The sequence below is a fragment of the Copadichromis virginalis genome, linkage group LG23 (genome assembly GCF_057382275.1).
Source record: "Copadichromis virginalis isolate Kocher_CV1m ecotype Utaka linkage group LG23, C_Virginalis_male_GT1.1, whole genome shotgun sequence".
Taxonomy (NCBI): Eukaryota; Metazoa; Chordata; class Actinopteri; order Cichliformes; family Cichlidae; genus Copadichromis; species Copadichromis virginalis.
In genome coordinates, this window is record NC_140639.1 from 51,664,945 (window position 1) to 51,686,021 (window position 21,077).

Below are 21,077 nucleotides of genomic sequence, written 5' to 3' on the forward strand. Positions count from 1 at the left end.
GCAGGAAACAAACTACAAGAATCAACTTCATACATTAGAGACCTTAGACAAGATGAAAAATATTGCTGTGCCTTGGTATCATATTTAGAAACATTTAAGTATTGCAAGAAAACCTAATTGTCAGAAGAGAAAATCATCAAAGCAGGAAGCAAAGTTCATTGTGCTACTGCTACATTTTTTTTCCATTAATTTTTGAAGTTTTACAACATAATAATCAAAGACATGCACAAACAGCAAGTGCCAAAAAATGAAAATGGAAATAAAAATCAATAATAAAATGATGAAACATTTACAAAAACATATTAGAAATTAATTAAGATTATTGTTAAATGAATATTTAAACTATAAATTGATACAAGCTGAAAACAATAGCCCTAAAATCTGATCATAACCTTCAAATACGCCTGGAAATGTGAAAAGATGAATGCAAAATGTCCTGACTATGATAAATCTGTCGTTGCAAACACAAAAATAAAAATTGCAATTTTCTGGAGACCATACTGCAACTGCAAACCAAGACTTTCCAGCAGAAACTGCTTTTGTCTGCAAGAAGCAGTCACAACACACAAATAATATGGACTGATTCTTATATAGCGCTTAATCTACTCTCTCTGAGCACTCAAAGCGCTTTACACAGCCTCATGCAGGACTATTTTCTGAGTGCTTTCTGTCTAACGCACACATTCATACTCCAGTGGTTGCATCGGAGAGCATGGGGTTCGTACAGAGACTGGAGCAGACTGGGATCTGCTCCAGTTGTCCCTCAAGTAGCCAAAGTCAAAGTGAAATACATGCATAGGATACATTAATGAACAGCATTGCCATTGTAATGTTGCTGTGACAACAGGGAGAAAGTGCAGCTGATCCGCACAGATGGAGTGTCAGGATTGGCCAGGCTGTCGGGATCTGCCGACCTTGTCATGTTGCTAAGGTGACATATTTCTGCTTTACCTCCTCTGTCTTATTCTTTTTTTTCTTGGCTTTCCTTTTTCTAATCGGACTAGTTGTGTATCCCCTTCTTGTTATTACCTTTTTTTTTTTCATTTTCTCGCTGCTCTGCTGAAGTAATTGCATTTAGTGAATTGGTTTCTTTTTTATGTCCCTTCATCCCCTCTCCAACCTTCCATCTGCAGTCTCTTTGAAGAAGAAGTGATGTCCTATGTGCCTCCTCATGCCTTACTTCACCCCAGCTACTGCCAGTCACCTCGGGGGTCACCTGTCTCTTCCCCACAGAATTCACCTGGTAAAAGATCAACAGAAAAGTCATTGTGAAAAAACCCAACACATGCAAAAAATATTATCCACAAACCCTCTCTCACAAATTCATATGGAACCTTTTACTGTGTTTGAGCCCTGCAGAGTACTTTGCTGATATTTTCGTTAAGTGCACTTCACATTGCTGTACAGCTGATTCACGTAGAATATCTGGATTGGCCAACTAGGAAATGTTGACCTTGAACTGAACTCAGAACTCCAGTTCAACAGAAAGAAATTGAGCTCTGAGCTAAAATGAATGACTTTTCACACCAACAATAAAGACTTAATGTTTCTGACAACCATTGGTAAAATCAGAACACAGCTAGTCATGTTAGAGCAGGTTGTTCACTAATCACAGATTTAACTGATCAGTTCATTGTCTGTAAAGTGCAGAAGCTGAACCTGCAACCCAGGTTACAAATAAACACCCTTGTATGACAGCTGCACCACTGTTGTTGTGCATGTGACGAAATTAATTGGCATATTCTTGCTTGGTAGAATTCTGCACATATAAATGAAATTTCTGCTTTATCTGTCAGCTTGTTGACATAACCCATCAAAGTAAACATTTAAGTGTGTGCGTAGGTACTCAGAGAGCTAATGCCAGAGCACCAGCACCCTACAAGAGAGACTTTGAGGCAAAACTGCGAAACTTCTACAGGAAACTGGAAACTAAGGGCTATGGACAAGGACCAGGGAAGCTAAAGTAAGTCAGCAGCTTTGACTGTAGAAGGCATCCTTTCTCATCATTTTTTATTTACCGTATTTTCAGCACTGTAAGGCACACTTACACATCGGGTGCGCTTATGTATGAATTCTGGTTGTGCTTACTGACAACGAAACCGATTTATTGCAGTACACGGCGCTCAGAAATCTGTTAGAAAATGCTTTAGCAGGACTTTGCAAAGCTACAAAGCCGCACCACTGGATGGATTGTTGGAGCATTATGGCTACTGTAGTCAGGAGCCTCGCGGAGGAATCTGGGTCCAAAACGCCGTCGGCTTCAGGTCCAAATTCTGTCTAAATTCTTTCATCTTTAATAAAATGATCAGTGTTGCTGCTTTACCAGGTGTAACAATTACAAGTATTTATTACAATTAACGGAGTTAGAAGTTAGCAGGAAGTTAGCTCGCTAGCTTCCACCTAAACATGAGCATGTTCTGACTGAGAGATTTCTGAAAAATTCAAACGTACAGCTCTGCTGTCACTTAAAACATAAATGAAGACAGAAAACTAAACAGCAGTGACATTTGTAGGGTTACTGAAGTTGGGCTAGCTGGTATATAATGATGTGCTAACCCAGGGGTCAGCAGCCTTTAAGACCCAAAGAGCCATTTGGACCCAGTTTCCACGCAAAAGAAAACACTGGGAGCCGCGAATACTTTCTGACATCTAAAATGAAGATAACACTGTATGTATTGTTGTTTTACCTTTATGCTTTGTGTGAACAACTAAGGTGTGTTGCTTATGAAATCCATGAAGTGCTACAGAGAAAATTACATTTTATTTATGTAATGAACACATTTGAACTCTTAAAGAAATATAACCAAAGGAAAGACACCCAGCTGAACTAAAATGATCCAGCAAACAAAAACTGCTGTGAGCCACCCTTATATCGCCTTTGTGCTTTTGGAGCCTTGACCTGACTTTTAAAAAATAATTGGAAAAAAAGCTCTATGCTGCTAAAAAACGAAAAATAGATATTTGCAAAATTCTGCCTAAATATGTATTTTACCTGGGGATGGGTATCGTTTAGGTCTTATCCGATACCAGTACCAAACCGGTACTTTTGAAACGGTGCCGGTGCTTAAACGGTGCTTAAAGAATGGAGAACACACAATTGGTCCAAAAACCTCTCATGTTCACGGTGGAGAACAGCTGCTGACATAATGTGGATCTGAAGATCCATAACTGACCTACCTGGGGCTGAAAGTCTCGATAAATGCACAGCGTTTCGGCGGGTACACCGGCTTCCACGAGTGTGACGCTTATTTTGAGCGATGAAAAAATAATATAATATAATTTCATTTTTATATTTCAATATCACAATAATCTTCCAATTTAGAACTACAAGTTAAAAAAGAATATAAATAAAATACACTTCAGCTAATAGCTTCTAATTTATTTTCCCAAACCACGCAGAGCCGCACTATAAGGACTAAAGAGCCGCATGTGGCCCCGGAGTTGCAGCTTGCCGACCCCTGTGCTATGTGATCGCTAAGTTAGCATAACTCCCTTAACACTGGAGTTATTCCTCCATCCCTGAAAACTGCTTCTGTCACTCCAATTCTCAAAAAGCCTGGTGCAGATCCCAATAGGTTTGATAACCTCCGTCCTATATCCAAGCTCCCCTTTATTTCAAAGATCCTTGAGAAAGTTGTTGCCTCTCAGCTTCACTCATACCTCAATAACCATAATCTCTACGAACAATTTCAATCTGGTTTCCGCCCCATTATAGTACAGAAACTGCCTTGTTAAGGATTACCAATGACCTTCTGATGGCAGCTGATTCTGGTCTTTTACCATCCTCATCCTTCTGGATCTTAGTGCAGCGTTTGACACAATTTGTCATAATATCCTCCTGAGCAGATTAGCATCCACTGGCATTAGTCACACCCCCCTTGCCTGGTTCACCTCCTATCTCTCAGACCGCACTCCGTTTATCCAATTTAACTCATTCACTGCCAGCCATTGGCAGTGAATGAGTTAAACCCATTGACTCATTCACTGCAATTGACGGCTATAGACGTCAATGGCAGTGAATGAGTTAAATCCCATTCTTCAAGTCTCTATCCTGTTTCTGCTGGTGTGCCCCAGGGTTCAGTATTAGGGCCTCTTTTATTCATTATCTACATGCTCCCTCTTGGTCATATGTTCTGAAAATATAATACCAATTTTCATTGCTATTCTGATGACACCCAGCTCTACATTTCCTCCAAACCCAATTCATCCCTCCCACCTACCTCCCTCTCAAACTGTCTTATGGAGATTAGATCCTGGTTCTCCTCCAATTTTCTCAACCTTAACAGTAATAAAACAGAAGTTTTACTTGTTGGCACGGCCTCTACCTTAACCACAGTTGTTCCATTAACATTGAAAGTTCTCCCACCCTCCCCTCCCCTCAGGTTAAGAGTTTGGGTGTCATACTTGATAATACTCTCTCATTCCAGTCTCACATGAATTACATAACCCGGTCTGCTTACTTCCACTTACGTAACATTAGCCGACTCCGTCCCTTCCTTACTCTCCATGCTGCTGCCGTCCTCGTCCACAGTCTTATTACTTCCCGAATCGATTATTGCAACTCCCTCCTATTTGGTCTCCCCAATAAGTCCCTCCATAAACTTCAACTTCTTCAGAATTCTGCTGCCTGGGTCATAACTCGCACTCCCTTAAGAGACCAGATGACCCCAATTCTTCAACAGCTTCACTGGTTGCCCATAGAAGCCAGGATAAAAATCTTAGCTCTCACGTTTAAGTGTATTCATAACCTTGCCCCTCGTCATCTCTGTGATCTGCTTCATATCACCACAGTTTCCCGCTCTCTCAGATCTTCATCTGCCACTCATCTTGTTGTTCCTTCTGCTCGCCTCACCACTGTGGGGCTCAGAGCTTTCAGTCGCCCTGCTCCTCGGCTCTGGAACTCACTTCCTTCAGCCTTAAGAAATATGGATCCCCTTCCCTTATTTAAATCACAACTCAAAACCTACTTGTTTGAACTGGCTTACTCGCTTTAATACAGATTTTACTTGCTGTCAAATCATGTTTTTTTGTTTTTTGTTTGTTTGTTTGTTTTTAATTTGTTGTTTGTGGTTTTCTGTATTTTAATTTATTAGAATCTATTTTAATCTACTATTTTATTTGATGTCTTTTTCTCTTGTAAGGTGACCTTGGGTTTTAGAAAGGCGCCCTCAAATAAAATGTATCATTATTATTATCATTATTATAACATAAACACAGTGAAGTTAGAGGAAGAACACTAACCTTTTTCCACTCGATGAAAGTTAACGTGAGGGTTCCTGATGGTTAGGGACAAATGTAATCACATGGCAGGATGCTGTAAACGGACCAAACTTCAGTCAGGAGAACAACTGAGATAATCCATCCACAATACGAGGTTAGTCATTCATATACTGCAACAACAGGGGAATAGAGCAGCTGGAGAGAATATGACATTAATGAGTCAATGGTACGAAAATGAAGCAAGCAAAAAAAATGAACTGAGTAAAGTTTGACTTATCTGCCTGTTTCGTTTCGCTTAATGCGCCTTATGTTCCGATAAATACAGCACTCTTTGTCTGCTGGGAGTTGTCTGTCTTCACTCTTGTCTGTCTGTCTTAGACTGATCATCCGTCGCGACCAACTCCTGGAAGATGCCTTCAACCAAATCATGTGTTACTCCCGGAAAGACCTACAGCGGAGCAAGCTCTATGTTAGCTTTGTCGGGGAGGAAGGGTGAGTGTCTGGGAGGGGCAAGGAAGGGAAGAAAAGAAAGAAAGAAAGGAAATCTAAAGTCTAAATGTGTGTGTTTCAGGTTGGACTACAGCGGGCCCTCGAGAGAATTTTTCTTCTTGGTTTCCAGAGAACTGTTTAACCCTTATTATGGTCTGTTTGAGTACTCTGCCAATGACACCTACACCGTTCAGATCAGTCCCATGTCTGCCTTCGTTGACAATCACCATGAGTGGTAAAAGTCAATTTGAAACCCCGCCCAAACACACACACACACACACACACACACACACACACACACACACACACAGTATTTAACTTTTGTGTTTGTGTGTGCCTCAGGTTCCGATTCAGTGGTCGCATTTTGGGAATGGCTCTGATCCATCAGTACCTGCTGGATGCCTTCTTCACCAGACCCTTTTATAAAGGCCTACTTCGGATGTATGTTGACACACAATACTCAAATGCACATGAAATGTCTGTATGTATACGCCCACCTGCCATTTTGTTAGGTACGCCTGAGCAGCTGCTCGTTAACACATATATTCTATGTTTTCGCTCGTCTTGAGTGATATCACATTCTTAATCCAGGGTTTAATATTTTGTGGGCCAACATACTGCAGCTATAACTATAGCTGCTATAGAAGTGTGTTCTGGGTCAGTGTGTGTTTACAGCACACGCCAACCCAGCCCATCTCCAGCCCTCTTGGCATTTCTTCAGCCTTGGGCCGATCCCTACTCTCCAGGCCCCAGCAGATACTAAAATAAGGAGAGGAAAAAACAATCAGTCCAATCAGAATCAGCTGTTTCTGCCCTGACGCTGTCCCCTTCCCCTGCAGCTGAACCCCAAACCACACCAGCCACAGCAGTCTTCTGACAGCTGTCCAGCGCACCTATTGAGCCAATAATATGACAGCAACTTAATGCTTGTAGACATGGTCGCAACAACCATCAGAATGGACAAGAGAGGTGATTAAGTTACTTTGAAGTGTCATTGTTTTTAGTGTCACACCGGCTGGTCTGCTATTTCAAAAGCTGGGAATCTAGGATTTACAGAGAATAGTATGACAAATATAGAATATCCTGTGAGTGGCTGTTCTCTGAACATGTGTTGATGCCAGAGGTCAAAGGACAATGGCCAGAGCACTTCAAGCTGATAGTAATGTGAAAATAACCAACCAACCAAAGCAGGCAGAGGAGCTTGGTGCAGATGCACTACACCAGGTGCCACTCCTGTCAAAATCTGTGAGGAATGTTTCTAGCATCTTGTTGAATGTCTGGCATCAAGAATTATGGCAGTTCTGAATGCAACAGGGGTCCACCTCAGTACTAGAAATACGTACTTAACAAAGTGACTAATGTATACACAGTTTGCTGAAATATATATATGTACATTTTTAAACAGATTTTAACTGTGAACAAGAGCCAGTGTGAGGATAAGTTAATCTGTATGTGGGTCTAAGACAGCAGACACACATTATCTGCCTTTCCCAACTTGTAGTCCCTGTGACCTGAGTGATCTGGAGTATTTGGATGAAGAGTTTCACCAGTCTCTTCAGTGGATGAAGGACAACGACATAGACGATATGCTGGACCTCTCCTTCACTGTCAATGAAGAAGTTTTTGGACAGGTCAGTGTATGTAGGTGTGTGCGTGCTTGTGTGTGTACACCAACTATACTTTCAACAAATGGGGGTGGCTGTTGCTCAGGACGTAGAGCAGGCCATCTATTAATCGGATGGTTGGTGGTTCCCTGGCTGCTTCGGTCGACATGCCAAATACGATACTTATGTGTGAATGTTAGATAGTTCAACGTGACTTAGAGAAAGCAGAGTGCTTGTGTGAGTTGGTGACTGAGGCAAATTGTATTGAGGGCTTTGAGTGCTCAGGTAGAGTAGAAAAGCACCAGTCCAATTACCAAATTAAAATACACAACTTGGGTACAATCCTGGCCTCACACCAAGCCAACATCCCAGATGCCTTGGCAGTGTAAGGAGTCTCACCCGTCTCTCCAGTGGATGAAGGTTACCGAGTGATTTGCCAGTTTTATCAATCCTTTTTCATTATTTTACAGTCGTTTCATTTACTTTGAGTTTTTGTTAACTTTATTCACTAGAGGTCTTCATGGGGCCTAAACAATTCTGACCAACAAATAAACAAACTTGACCAACCAAGGGTGGGCAATCTGCAACACCAGACAACATCACATGCTGTCACCAACACCAAGTTTGGTAATGTGGGTGTTGCACAGCACTGTCCAGTCAGGTAGCATGCTGTTCACGTCTGTAAGTGAATATAATGAATGAATGAATGAATGAATGAATGAATGCTTTATTGGCCATATGCAGGTTGCCCCACAGAGGAATAGGACCCCCCCCGACTTACACACACAACAACAAGACAACACAAGGGAATACAGTCGGAGATTGGCAGCGTTGGGAGAATAACACTGAAAAAATTACACAACAATGGGAAAAGTACAAGAGGAAAAAAAAGAGACCTCTTCACACGCTGGGCACCTATGGGAGGACAGCATGAGAACAGGAAACAAAAAAACTCCTCTGCACAGAGAGCACATTAATGTCCACATCACAACATCAGAGCACATGACAAGCCACAGGGGATGGATAGGGGGGTGGGGGGTAATCCGAAGGAACACAGCAGTCGTCCTGCACCATGCTACCATTTCAGCGCGGCGCGCAGACCCGCCATGTTCCCCCGCAGGAACAAGCATCGAAGGCGTTTGGAAGGGAGGGGGATGAGTGCGTGCTTATCAGTGTAAGTGTATGTGTGTGCGTGTCCATAGTTTAGCTGAGACAGTGTCCTTCGCTGTATCAGGCTAAGTAAACAGTCCTCCAGCCGATCCAGGTGTCCTTCATGGGACGGGAAGAATAGTCATCACACAGTCGTTATCAGGGAGTTGTTTTGGTGGGCTCCAGCCTTGGGCCTGAGCAGCTGGTGCCGTGGTGTCCAAATGTAGAATATTGTTGATTTCTCCTTTATGCGAGCAGCGAATTTAGCACTCTGACACTGGGGCCTCGATTTCCCGTTGGAGCGCTGCGAGCCTCCCCATGATGGTATCAAGCTTCTGTTCCGTGGTGTTGTCATTCTTTTGGTTCTGAGACCCCACAGCTGCAGTGAGCCGTTCTGCGATGTTATCCAACTTTCGCTCAAGGGTGTTATTGTGAGCAGGCCCCTCTCTGATGTATCCCATCATACGCTCAATGGTGTTAGTTTGAGTCTTCACGGCAGCTGTAAGCGTCTCCAAGGTGTTAACCATGCTGCGTTCGGTGTGGGAGGCCGCGCCTCGTCCCATCGCTTCAATTCCAGCGGTCAGCTTAGGGGGGGTTTGAACAGCTGGTTCCGCTCTCTTATTTCTCCGATAGGTCAGGGCCAAGCCAGCTCCGATCAGCAAGAACCCTGTTATCATGGTTCCGAATAGGTAAATATCCTCAGCGTCCTCGATCGACAGTCCCGCCAGGCACAAGATCCTCCAGGTTTGCCACCCATCCATCGTGTATCCGGCAGGGAAAGTCCCTCCAGGGCACTCGGGCTCTCCCGAGCCCAGACTTCTCGTTGAGAAGAGGGTGTCAGCGTTCAGAGACCAGTTGATCAAATCCATAATTCTCTGTTAGGTTTTAGAGAACGACAGTGAGAGACTGTTCAAGGGAAAAGTAGTGCACGCGAGACAAGACAGGACACAAGAGGCTAAGCAGGGAAGATAAGGGGAAGGAGGAGAGGAGAAAAGTGCGACCGCCTTCACCGAGAGCCAAGTAAGAAAGAGCCAATGTAAGATAATTGAAAAATAAAGATACTAGATTTACTTTCATCATCGAAACACTTAGAAAAATGTTGTTGGATATATGTGAAGATACAGAATGTACTGCCAATATACGCTGTTGCAAATAACAGGGTAGAAAATCTCGAAATTGGATTTGAGAACGAAAAGTGATTCTCCTGCAGTTTGAACAGTGGTGCAGAGGAGGAGGAAAGACACTCTAGCTTGAATCTCGTTAACCGTTCATGATTTAGAAAGGAAACAATCCCTGATATCCACCAAATAATTGTGTTTTGCCATAGATAACAGAAAGGGAGCTGAAGCCCGGTGGAGCCAACATTCCTGTCTCAGAGAAGAACAAGAAGGAATACATTGAGCGCATGGTAAAGTGGAGGATAGAGAGAGGAGTGGTGCACCAGACTGAAAGCTTGGTCAGAGGCTTCTATGAGGTATGGCTTAGTGTGACAGAGTTTTATATATATTTCACATGTTATGCATCACCCAGTTTATCTCTAGTGCCCCTAAATGTACAGTGTAAAAAAGATCTCACTGTTTTACATTTTGAATGTTTTTGCAGGTGGTGGATGCCAGGTTGGTGTCTGTGTTTGATGCTAGGGAACTGGAGCTGGTAATTGCAGGCACTGCGGAAATTGACTTAACAGACTGGAGGAACAACACTGAGTACAGAGGAGGTGTGGAGGAAGCTAAGAATGAATGTTTGTTTTTCAGGATAGATTTGTTTAAACCTTTAGATAAAGTTTAAGATAAAGTGTTGTCCTTACAATTAACTAAGGCAGGTGTCAGCAAACTTCAACATCAAAAGAACAGGAGAAAAGGATCAGCTGGGGACAGACAGGTGGATCACAGATCTAACTGGGGGAGGATAAATGAATACATATAGCATGTGTGTTAATAGAGTTATGCAAACTGCCAACCTGTGACCCAGGGGAAAGAGAATCTATTACCTGCTATTAGTTATTTATTACAGTCGCAGTTTTATGTTTGAGAAATACTAGCATTAAATTCATGTAACAACCAATAAGAAGCTGGAAACAAAAGGTAACTAGAAAAATGCATTTTCTAAAGACACTGCAGCGTGAATGCTGATAGCTGAATGTTTTGAGCTGAAATGAATGTTGCTGAATGTTGTTCTGAATTCTTCACCTGAAAACTAAAGTGCAGAACTGTTGAAAGCTGACGTTCACACAGAAGAAGTTGAAAAGTAGCTGAACATGTTTAAAATTTATATTAGAAAAAGCTGAGTAATGACAAAAGAAATTTAGAGTCAGAAAACATCTGAATGAATATTAAAAGTTCATATTCTTTTAATCACTGAATGACTGAAATGTGGGAGGATTCACTACAGACAGGTAAATGCTGCAAGTTCTAGTCATTCAGTCAGAAAAGATGATTCTAAAAGTCATCATCTGACTCCAACTGCCCAGATCTGAACCACCTGTGTGCAGAAGACAAATCCACCGATGAACAATAAGCTTGAATTTAACGGGCCAAGCAGAATGCTCTGATCAGATGGCCTGCACTAACTACAGACATACTGTGTCTGTGAAGGTTCTCAGTCATCCAGGTCTAGTCTAAGGAGCTTGGAGAGAAAAGCGTCTGGACTTCTTTGAGTTGCTTGAAGACGTTTCACCTCTCATCCGAGAAGCTTCTTCAGTTCTAAGGTCAAATGGTGGAGAGTCCCACATTTAAACCCCGTGGGAGTTTCCCCCCACAGAGGGACAAAAGGACCCCTGATGATCCTCTAATTGCCTGAGCCAAGGTGTGAAAGCGGGTGTGGGTCCCAATCAGCCAGAGTTTCGGGTGAGCTCATTGAAAGAGGAGTGAAAGAAGCCATCTATGTCCACTGTGAGCGACCATCTTTGAACAGAGGGCGGGGCTTAACACACCAACTGTCTGCCATCTATAATCCAGTTTTGAGATCCTTCCCAGACGCCTTAACGCCCACTCACATCCTGGGCCATCTGACCTCAGGACATCACATGATAAGGTGGGGCCAGGTTTCACAATGAGCTCACAGAGACAGAGCTCATTAAGCAGGCAGGTGTGAGCCTGGTTGCTATAGCGACTCCAGCCAGTGGCACCACACACACACACACACACACACACACACACACACACACACACACACACACACACACACACACGCACGCGCGCCTGTCTGCGTGTAAACAGAAAAGTGACCCTGAGACAAATTGGGTCAGTTTTTCCAGGTCCTGTTGAGACATCAGATCTTTTATCCTTGATATATTCTTGAGGTGATAGTAAGCTGACTTTGTTATTGTCTTAATGTGTTTTTCTAAGTTTAGGTCTGCATCCATCACTACACCCAAATTTCTCGCCTGGTTTGTGGTTTTTAGATGTATAGGTTGAAGTTCTCTGGTGACCTGTAATCGTTTTTCTTTGGCGCCAAAGACTATTACCTCAGTTTGTTTTTGTTTAGCTGGAGAAAATTGTGGCAGAACCAGTCATTAATTTCCTCAATGCATTTACCAAGAGCCTGTACAGGGCCTCGGCCTCCTGGTGACATTGTGATATATATTTGTGTGTCATCTGCATAGCTGTGGTAGTTTATTTTGTTGTTGTTTATAATCTGTGCCAGTGGGAGCATGTAAATGTTAAACAGAGGGGGTCCCAAGATGGAACCTTGGGGAACTCCACATGTGATACTTGTCTGCTCAGATGTGAAGTTACCTATTGATACAAAGTATTTCCTGTTTTCTAAGTATGTTTTGAACCAGTTTAGTACAGTTCCTGAAAGACCTGCCCAGTTCTCCAGTCGTTTGAGTAATATGTTGTGGTCAACTGTATCAAATGCTGCACTGAGATCCAGTAAAACTAAGACTGACATTTTTCCACTGTCTGTATTCAGACATATGTCATTAAACACTTTGGTCAGAGCGGTTTCAGTGCTGTGGTTCTGTCTAAAACCTGACTGGAAGGCATCGTAGCAATTATTCTGTTTTAAGAAGTAACTGAGCTGTTGAGAAACTGCTTTTTCAATGATCTTACTTAAAAACGGGAGATTTGAGATCGGCCTGTAGTTGTTCATTTGTGTCTTGTCAAGATTGTCCTTTTTCAGTATAGGTTTGATTACAGCAGTTTTTAGTGATTCTGGAAACACACCTGATAATAAAGAAAAGTTGACGATTTGTAACAGGTCTGACTCTAAAGTCTTTGAGACCTTTTTGAAAAAACTTGTTGGCAGGACATCTAAACAGCAGGAGGAGGAGTTCAGTTGACCTAAGATGTCCTCCAGGTCTTTGCTGTTAATAGGTTGAAACTGTTTCATGGTGTTTAAACAGTTTTTTGGTGGACACAGTACATATTCTGGATCTGCTGTTGATGTACCAATTGCTTGTCTAATCTTTTGGATTTTGTCTGTGAAGAATTTGGCAAAGTCATTGCAGGCCATGGTCGAATGAAGTTCAGCTGCCACTGACACAGGAGGGTTTGTTAGCCTGTCAACTGTAGAAAATACGACCCGAGCATTATGGCTGTTTTTAGTGATGATGTCAGAGAAGTAGGACCTCCTTGCACTCCTCAGTTGTAAATTATAATTGTGAAGTTTCTCTTTATAAATGTCATAATGAACCTGGAGGTTTGTTTTTCTCCATCTGCGCTCAGCTTTCCTACACTCTCTTTTTTCATTTTTCACCAGTGTGGAGTTTCTCCATGGAGACTTTTTCCTTCCAGAGATAACCTTCACCTTAATGGGAGCAATAGTGTCCATTACATTTAACATGTTAGCATTGAAGCTATTGACGAGCTCATTGACTGACCCTCTGGACAGGTCAGGTGTTAATGGGAAGACCTGGTTAAAGATCTGACTACTGTCTTCAGTTATACACCGTTTTGTGATCACTGCTGTTGATGTATTTGTGTGCGCTGAAATTTTACTTTCAGGGTCTTTAGTCCCTTTGTCCTGAGGGTTGTCCACATGGATGTTAAAATCCCCAACAATAATTACACAGTCAAAATCAACACAGATCACAGACAGCAGTTCACTGAGATCATTAAAAGAGTCTGCGCAGTATTTGGGAGGCCTGTAAACATTAAGAAACACAACTCTGGATGAGGCCTTCAGCTGTAAAGCCACATATTCAAAAGACTGCAAATTGTAATGACCATTGATGATCAAAGACCACTGATCAATCGCCATGAGAACTATTCACAGAGAGTTGGGGAATGGCTGCAATCACAGCCTTGTAAGATGGTGACAGATGTACCCTTAGGCCCCCTCATCGATTCAGAGATGGTCTTTCCTTTTTCATCTAAATGGCCTCCTTGACTCCCCACTCAAACTGCGTTTCTCCCTGTCCAGGATGTTACATCCTCATCATTAACAGAGTGGCCACTGGCCTGTAGACTGCAGAGTCCTGGGCTGTCGAGAGGTTGTTTGGTTTCCCCGATTTATAAATCATTCGACTGAACAGTGTACACTATATTACTCTATTTGTGCCATGGGACCGGATCGTTCAGGTGGACCAGTTTTTGGGATTTGAAAGCCACAGAGACAACAACTGCATCTCAACAACAACTGCTGCCTTCAGCTGAGAATGAAGAAGTCACTTGGATGAGTGATGAAACTTTTCTCCCACTAAAAACGTCAAAACGTCCAGATGAACTGGATCAACTTCAGCATGCATCAAGACATTTGTTGTTTTGCTGTGTTTTGTTTTCGTGGTGGTTTTCTGATTTTGATTTTTTTTGTCATTGTGGTTTAAAATGAAAAAATAAATACATCACTTAAAAAAGGATTTAAAAAAACTTTAACAACTTCGGCGACTTTTACTAAGAATAAGGTTTCAAAAAGCTCATCCCTTGATTCACTCAGACTTGAGCTTTGGTTTTTTGGCTTTCATTATAGTCCTATTACCATGACATTTTGACAAAACATGAAATGTTGTGTTTAGGTTACCATGATAACCACATTGTGATCCGGTGGTTCTGGGCAGCGGTGGAGAGATTCAATAATGAGCAGAGATTGCGGCTCCTACAGGTAGGCTTTTTTGTTTTAGTTAAAGAGGCTTTTTATTAAAAACAACAATAACAACAAACAAACATGTAACACTGCAGTTCTTTCTTGGTGTTCTTATCCGCATGTCTTTTTTCTACTTGTTGTCTCTCACCTTATATCCTCAGTTTGTGACTGGGACATCCAGCATTCCATATGAGGGTTTTGCTTCTCTGCGAGGCAGCAATGGACCCCGTAGGTTCTGTGTGGAGAAGTGGGGTAAAGTCACCTCCCTACCCAGGTAAATACTAGAGATGGACCGATCCGATATTACGTATCGGTATCGGTCCGATACTGACCTAAATTACTGGATCGGATATCGGAGAAAAATAAAAAATGTAATCCGATCCATTAAATATCACGAAAGCACCTCACAAAACTTGCAACACACCGTAACTCACCTCAGAACGTTAGCACTCGGAGCAGTGTGCATCACGTGATAGAGCGGCTGTGGCATGCGGGACCTGTCGGTGGTCTGGATAGCATTTGGAGCTTCGCTAGCAACCTGGCATTTCATCTCCGACAAAGTTATCCCCGAGAGAAGTAAAGCAAGTGATAAGCTGTTGTTAGAATGTATTTATTATTACTTTCTACTCGAGGATCTTTTTCTACGTAGCTGACGGCTGGTAACTGTGCAGGGGCGGATCTAGCAAAGTTTAGCCAGGGGGGCCGATAGGGCATTAACAGGGAAAAGGGGGCACAAAGACATACTTTTCTTTCTTATTCTCATTTAAAATGTCTAGCTTTTAATAAATAATTATCTGACACCCAAAGTTTTCATTTGATGTGAAATGAATAGAAGTCAATTACTGTATATAGTGACTATTAAGTCTAATATATACCCTAGTAAGCTATAGTACTTTTTCCTTTGGGAAGGTACCATCTGTGCAGTCTGCAATTTTGTTGAAGAAAGATGTTGAATCTATTTAATATTTCTTGAAAAATAATTGATTTCTGTGCATTTTTTTTCACACTGCATCAAATTAAGGTTGATTACGTCGATTAAGCATCATGAGGTGGAGTGTGAGGGGTGGTTCCCTATTTTTTATTTATTTATTTTTGTTGTTGCTGGGAGTTGGAACCCTATTAGTTAGGTTGCTTAATATTTACGCTAAGTACTCTTTAAAATACCAGAATAGGGAGGATGGTGTAGGTCTAAGTTTATTAGATTGATCAGTATTGCTGAACTATGAAATATTTTTTTTGTATACAGGTATAACAGAATAGCTTTAGTGTAGTTGTTGTTTTAAACTTGAGTATGAACTTATACAAAATGCAGCAAGATATTTAAAAAACAGTTTTGTTGATTAAAAAAACACTATATCGGATTCATATCGGTATCGGCAGATATCCAAATTTATGATATCGGTATCGGACATAAAAAAGTGGTATCGTGCCATCTCTAGTAAATACCAACCATCTCAGATTTGCGTAAAAATGTTATGGTTTTGTTCTTTTTGTTTGCACTTTGAAAAAAATTGTTTGCATATAAATATCTCAAAACTATTAAAGATAAAAGCCTGAAATTGACTATTAGCTGGTCAAAATATGTGCAAAAAATAATTATAATAATGACAATTCAATCCAGAAAGGTGTATACGTACTGGTAACAAGTCAGGTTTTTGCAGGAAACAATGATATAATTACATCAAGTAATTTTAAGTATTGGGCAATTTTCCAGAAACACATTTTTGTATTTTTTGTATTTTTTTTATTTATTTATTTATTTTTTTACAAAAGGACAATAATCAAGGATTGCCTACATGCAAATTAAACCTACATTCTACCCAATTGGCATGCAGTGTAGGCAAAAACAAAACTACTCAAGTAAAGTACAAATATCTGAAAATTCTACTTAAGATTTGTACTTCATTACTTCCTACCTCTGCAGTTAACCAAAGAGGAGAGAGGGATAGCTCTGCATTGCCTAGAAAATTATTACAAGGCAGCCTGACTTCACTATTGTCAGAATTGCTTCCAGCAGAATTAGATGGCAGATTAAAAAAATGGGTAGAGAATGGAATCACTTCATATGGCATTATGTATCATCTGAAGAAGGCCTGGATTCCTTCCAAAAACATTCTAATAAATGTAATTTAGAAAAAGAGGATGTTTTTTAGACATCTTCAAAAAAGACACAATTACACAAGGTAAAGAATCTGGCCTGATCACTATTTTTGTGAAGGCAACACAAAGGGGAAACTTATTTCGAGTCTCTGCAAGAAGGAAAAAACGTCGATCTACTTTTATCTACCTCGTACATTTAGGGAGAAAGATGCAAATATAAAATAAATAAAAATGACTGGCTTAATATGTATAAGAAATGCTGCTACACCTCAAATTCAGAAACATGCAAAGGAGTAATTGGGAAGAGCATTTTAAGATTTTTCATATCACATGTCCGACTATTGAAGATTGTTAGGATAGATAGGATAGAGACTGTATAACATATACATGCAATGGAAAGAATGAAATTTTCCTTTAAACATTTAACTGATAAAAATGATAATTAGTGGTCAAAATGTAATATTTTTTTAATAAGAGGTGCTCTCCTTCTTTCTCCATGTAGGGGTAATTTTGATATGATACAATAGTGATAGGATTTCTGGTTCTAATCAAAAATGTATTATTATGTATATATGTGCTATACTAGAAAAGAACTTGAAAGATACTTAGTCTTCACAGAAACATGCTATGATTACACATACAGGTGCAACAATATGTTTTTTAATTTGTTTATTTTTCTCTCTTTTCAGTTGAGTTTCTTAACGTTGACATGTTTTTTGTCTGTCTGTCACGTCTGTAAATGTTAATGCAAAAAGAAGAAATGGTAATATTCTCACACAGTCAAACTTTGTGCCCCACATTTAGTTTGCTGGGGTAATCCTAGTTATTTCTGTGTCTATGATATTAAATATTAAAGTTCTCTGCATTTCCAGGCACTTATTTCGGTCATGCACTGTAGTAATTATGATAATAAAACCTGATTTTTCTTAGATTTGAGCTTCTCTATGTATCCTGTCAGTGGCCTGTGCTTTAATACATCCAGAATACACACTGTGGCTTCTGTTCAAGCATTTGCTGATGAACAACACTGTCTCTGCTCTGTTCTCCAGAGCTCACACCTGCTTCAACCGGCTGGACCTACCACCGTACCCATCTTTCTCAGTGCTGTATGAGAAGCTGCTGACTGCTGTGGAAGAGACCAGCACCTTTGGACTGGAATGAGATTCTCGTCTCCCCCATATCCCAGTTTACCCTGCGTCTGCCCCTGGAAGACTGCTGCTGATAGTGACGTTTAAAAGTCAGATTTTGAAGTCCAACTCCTGATTTAAATTTATAACAGGATGTTTTGTTACAGGATCTGACCCTTTGAAATGTTTTGTGTACAAAGGTAAACCTTTTTTGTTGCACCTGCATGTACTTCACACCTACTTAATAACTTGTTTTCACCTATGAGCTTTAGGACTCTGACTGGAACTGCCAAGATCTGACCAATCAGAGGTCAAGGGCGCCTGAGTTTTTTTTTTTTTTTTTTTTTGGGGGGGGGGGGGGGAATCAAGGAGGTTAAAATGGTTAGACCAATTAAAGAACCTGCAGCCACTGCCTTCCCTGCGAATATTGACCTGATTCTGCTTCTTTAACTGAGTTTGGATGGATCTTGGAGGACTATAAGGACCATCCAAGACTATGTGTCTCTACAATGCACTTGTAATACAGCATGTTATTGTGATGTAGTAACTTCACTATGTGTAGGTTGTGCATTTATTTATTAAAAAGCTGAGGTAGACCTAAGGTAATTTTTTTTGTTTTTCAGTGGACTTTGTCCTCAGCTAATTCTGGAGTGTAGTCAGACATTTTTGGTATTGCAGCTACCCTGTTGTTTAACTCGTTTTCTAATGATGCAGGAGTGACATGTGTGATCTGAACTAACTAGCTAGCTTTACAGTGTAGATTGTGATATCTCTACCAGATCTGGATCTGTTGGCAAAAACATATTTGGTCACCACTTACCTGAGTTACTATATTGACAACCAATATATGATCATCAATTTATCATTTTACTTTTACAACCCCAGTCTTCAAAACATTAGGATGCTATGTAAAATATAAATTAAGACAGAAAATTTGAGGAGTTTGAGGGAAAAAAAAGTCAATTTGAATTTAATGGCAGAAACACATCTCATAAAAATTAAGACGGGATCGTGTCATGTTTATCACTATTGAGTGAGTCTTTGGAAAAGGAATGTTATCTCCTTGTCTGATATAGGATTCTAGTTACTTAAGTCTTCTCTGTTGTGTTTTTCACTTCCTCATGTATCAAATGTTTTTCACTGATGAAAGACTTAGATGTCAGCCAATTAAGCACCTGGACCTTCTTCAGTCATTCAGCAGTAAAAACTCTGTAATGGTAGAAGCATGAACATTACCCATAAAATCCAGTTCGAAGGACTTTGCAGTTAGTTTATTCTCTTTTGTATATTCAGATCTTCACTTAGGATGCAGTATAAATTTAAGCATGCACTGCACTACCACAGAAAAACAAGTCAAATCTTTAGTCCTGGACTTTGGTTTATATTATTATTTCATGCACAGAATATTAAAGACTAAAAAGGAACCTAAAAGCAGTGCATGAAAAAGTTGCCCTTAATGAAACTAATTATTTCTGAGTAATTCTGATGTACTATCATTAATGCTGACACAAGTTCTCAATTACTTACTTACTTTGAATGTGTCTATATTCTCATCACTTTTCACTGTCCCTTTAGTTCTGACTTATTTTCTTGTAATATGAGTGTTGTGTAAACATGCTTAATTCTTCATCTACTTTCTTTTCTTGCTGAAATGAGTGTCCCACTGGGTTTACACCACTGGATGTGTGCCTGAAGTAACAACATACAGACTGCTACTGTGCAGAGAGGTTTATGTGTGTTAGATGGCATTCAACAGTGTAAATTATTTAGTGCACAGTTATTTATTTAGAACATTGGAACCACTCCTGCTGCTTTAAATATTTGAAATTGATTTTGTCTTGGACCTTCTCCTTCTTTATTCAAAGGTGCTTGCAAAGAAAAGCGTCTGGACTTCTTTAAGTTGCTTGAAGACGTTTCACCTCTCATCCGAGAAGCTTCTTCAGTTCTAAGGTCAAATGGTGGAGAGTCCCAGATATAAACCCAGTGGGAGTTTCCCCCCACAGAGGGACAAAAGGACCCCCTGATGATCCTCTAATCGCCTGAGCCAAGGCGTGAAACTGGGTGTGGGTCCCAATCAGCCAGAGTTTCGGGTGTGTTCATTGTGAAACCTGGCCCCACTTTATCATGCGAATTCCTGAGGTCAGATGGCCCAGGATGTGTCCAGTCCAGACGCTTTTCTTTGCAAGCTCCTTTGACTACGATGACCTGGATGACTGAGAACCTTCACAGACATATTCTCCTTCTTTATATTTTTAGAGACTAAAGATACATTTTGGCAGGAAGCTGAGTAAAATTTCATGTACAAATTCACTTCAAATACTTCTCGTACTGAAAACAGTTCTGTCAGTTCTCTCACTTGTCTGTCTGGCTAGAATGTACCAAAGTTTTGAGCCTTACGTGGCAGCCACACATCTGACAGCCAATCAGTCTGTCCAGTCCACCGTACTTTAATATATGAATATTTGTAAGCACTTCTCTTCTAAAATAAAGTTTCATCTCTATTGAAGTTTTTGTTTGGTTTTTAATGACAGACTCTGTGTCTAATGACGATGAATCGGGGCTTAAATTTCATAATAATACCAGATTAAACCAAACATCAAGATGTACAATGATAAAAGTATTTTATATAATAATATAATTGTGTTATTATTATAAAATAGATTATATAATCCTTAATATTTTCTACATTTCAAATGTGAATGTGTTAATTATGAATCATCCATAGGCAGATTATTGCTGTTTTAATGTACACCTGGGACCTAATCTTATCTTATATGTAACTAGCTGAATGATGGCAAAAGTGAGATGAAGACTGAAATGAGGATATTTGGATATTCTGCTAACACTTCCCAGTCATTCTCTGAGTGGTAGTGAAACTGTATTTTTTTAAGTACAAGACAAATATATAAATCTTTGCCTTTGGCTTGAATAAATCTTGAATAAATTGAAAATCACTAATAGTTGATCTGTGCTACACATCATTAACTTTGAGGATTTGTTGTTTTCTAGTTTTAGAATACTATTTACTGAGGCGACTTCAGTCAGCCTTTTACTTTTTTACATTTTAATACAAATATCTTTAAAGTAGGCCAGAACCATCTGGAACAGACTTTTTGGTCCAGATATCCATAAGTACCTTCAGATGGCAGGAACAAAAATCACCAAAGACACATTGTCACACTGTGCTAGCTAAAGGTACACCTGCTGTATTTCCCAAGGAGAGAAAAGAGTAAGAGATAACTTAAATCAGAGATAGAGAAAGGTGTGAGAAAGAGAAGAGAGGAAAGTGAGGGGATATATTTGGACATAAGGACTGCCAGCAGCATTTGTGCTCTCTGTGCAGGACCATCAAGTTCTTCTA

General features: G+C 40.4%; 1 protein-coding gene across 2 annotated transcripts in view; it reads left to right on the forward strand.

Moving 5' to 3' along the window:
* The window catches only part of hecw2b (HECT, C2 and WW domain containing E3 ubiquitin protein ligase 2b), a 73,827-nt gene extending 55,853 nt beyond the window's left edge, over nt 1–17,974 (forward strand). For both annotated transcript variants that reach the window (XM_085449327.1, XM_085449326.1), the window contains 12 exons: nt 848–931; nt 1,134–1,243; nt 1,843–1,963; nt 5,599–5,712; nt 5,792–5,944; nt 6,052–6,150; nt 7,211–7,340; nt 9,790–9,936; nt 10,065–10,179; nt 14,422–14,507; nt 14,651–14,763; nt 17,639–17,974. In XM_085449327.1, the coding sequence (XP_085305453.1) occupies nt 848–931; nt 1,134–1,243; nt 1,843–1,963; nt 5,599–5,712; nt 5,792–5,944; nt 6,052–6,150; nt 7,211–7,340; nt 9,790–9,936; nt 10,065–10,179; nt 14,422–14,507; nt 14,651–14,763; nt 17,639–17,750 (1,384 nt within the window). In that variant the 3' untranslated portion in view covers nt 17,751–17,974. The remainder of the gene's footprint in view (nt 1–847; nt 932–1,133; nt 1,244–1,842; nt 1,964–5,598; nt 5,713–5,791; nt 5,945–6,051; nt 6,151–7,210; nt 7,341–9,789; nt 9,937–10,064; nt 10,180–14,421; nt 14,508–14,650; nt 14,764–17,638) is intronic.
* The last annotated feature ends 3,103 nt before the right edge of the window (nt 17,975–21,077 follow it).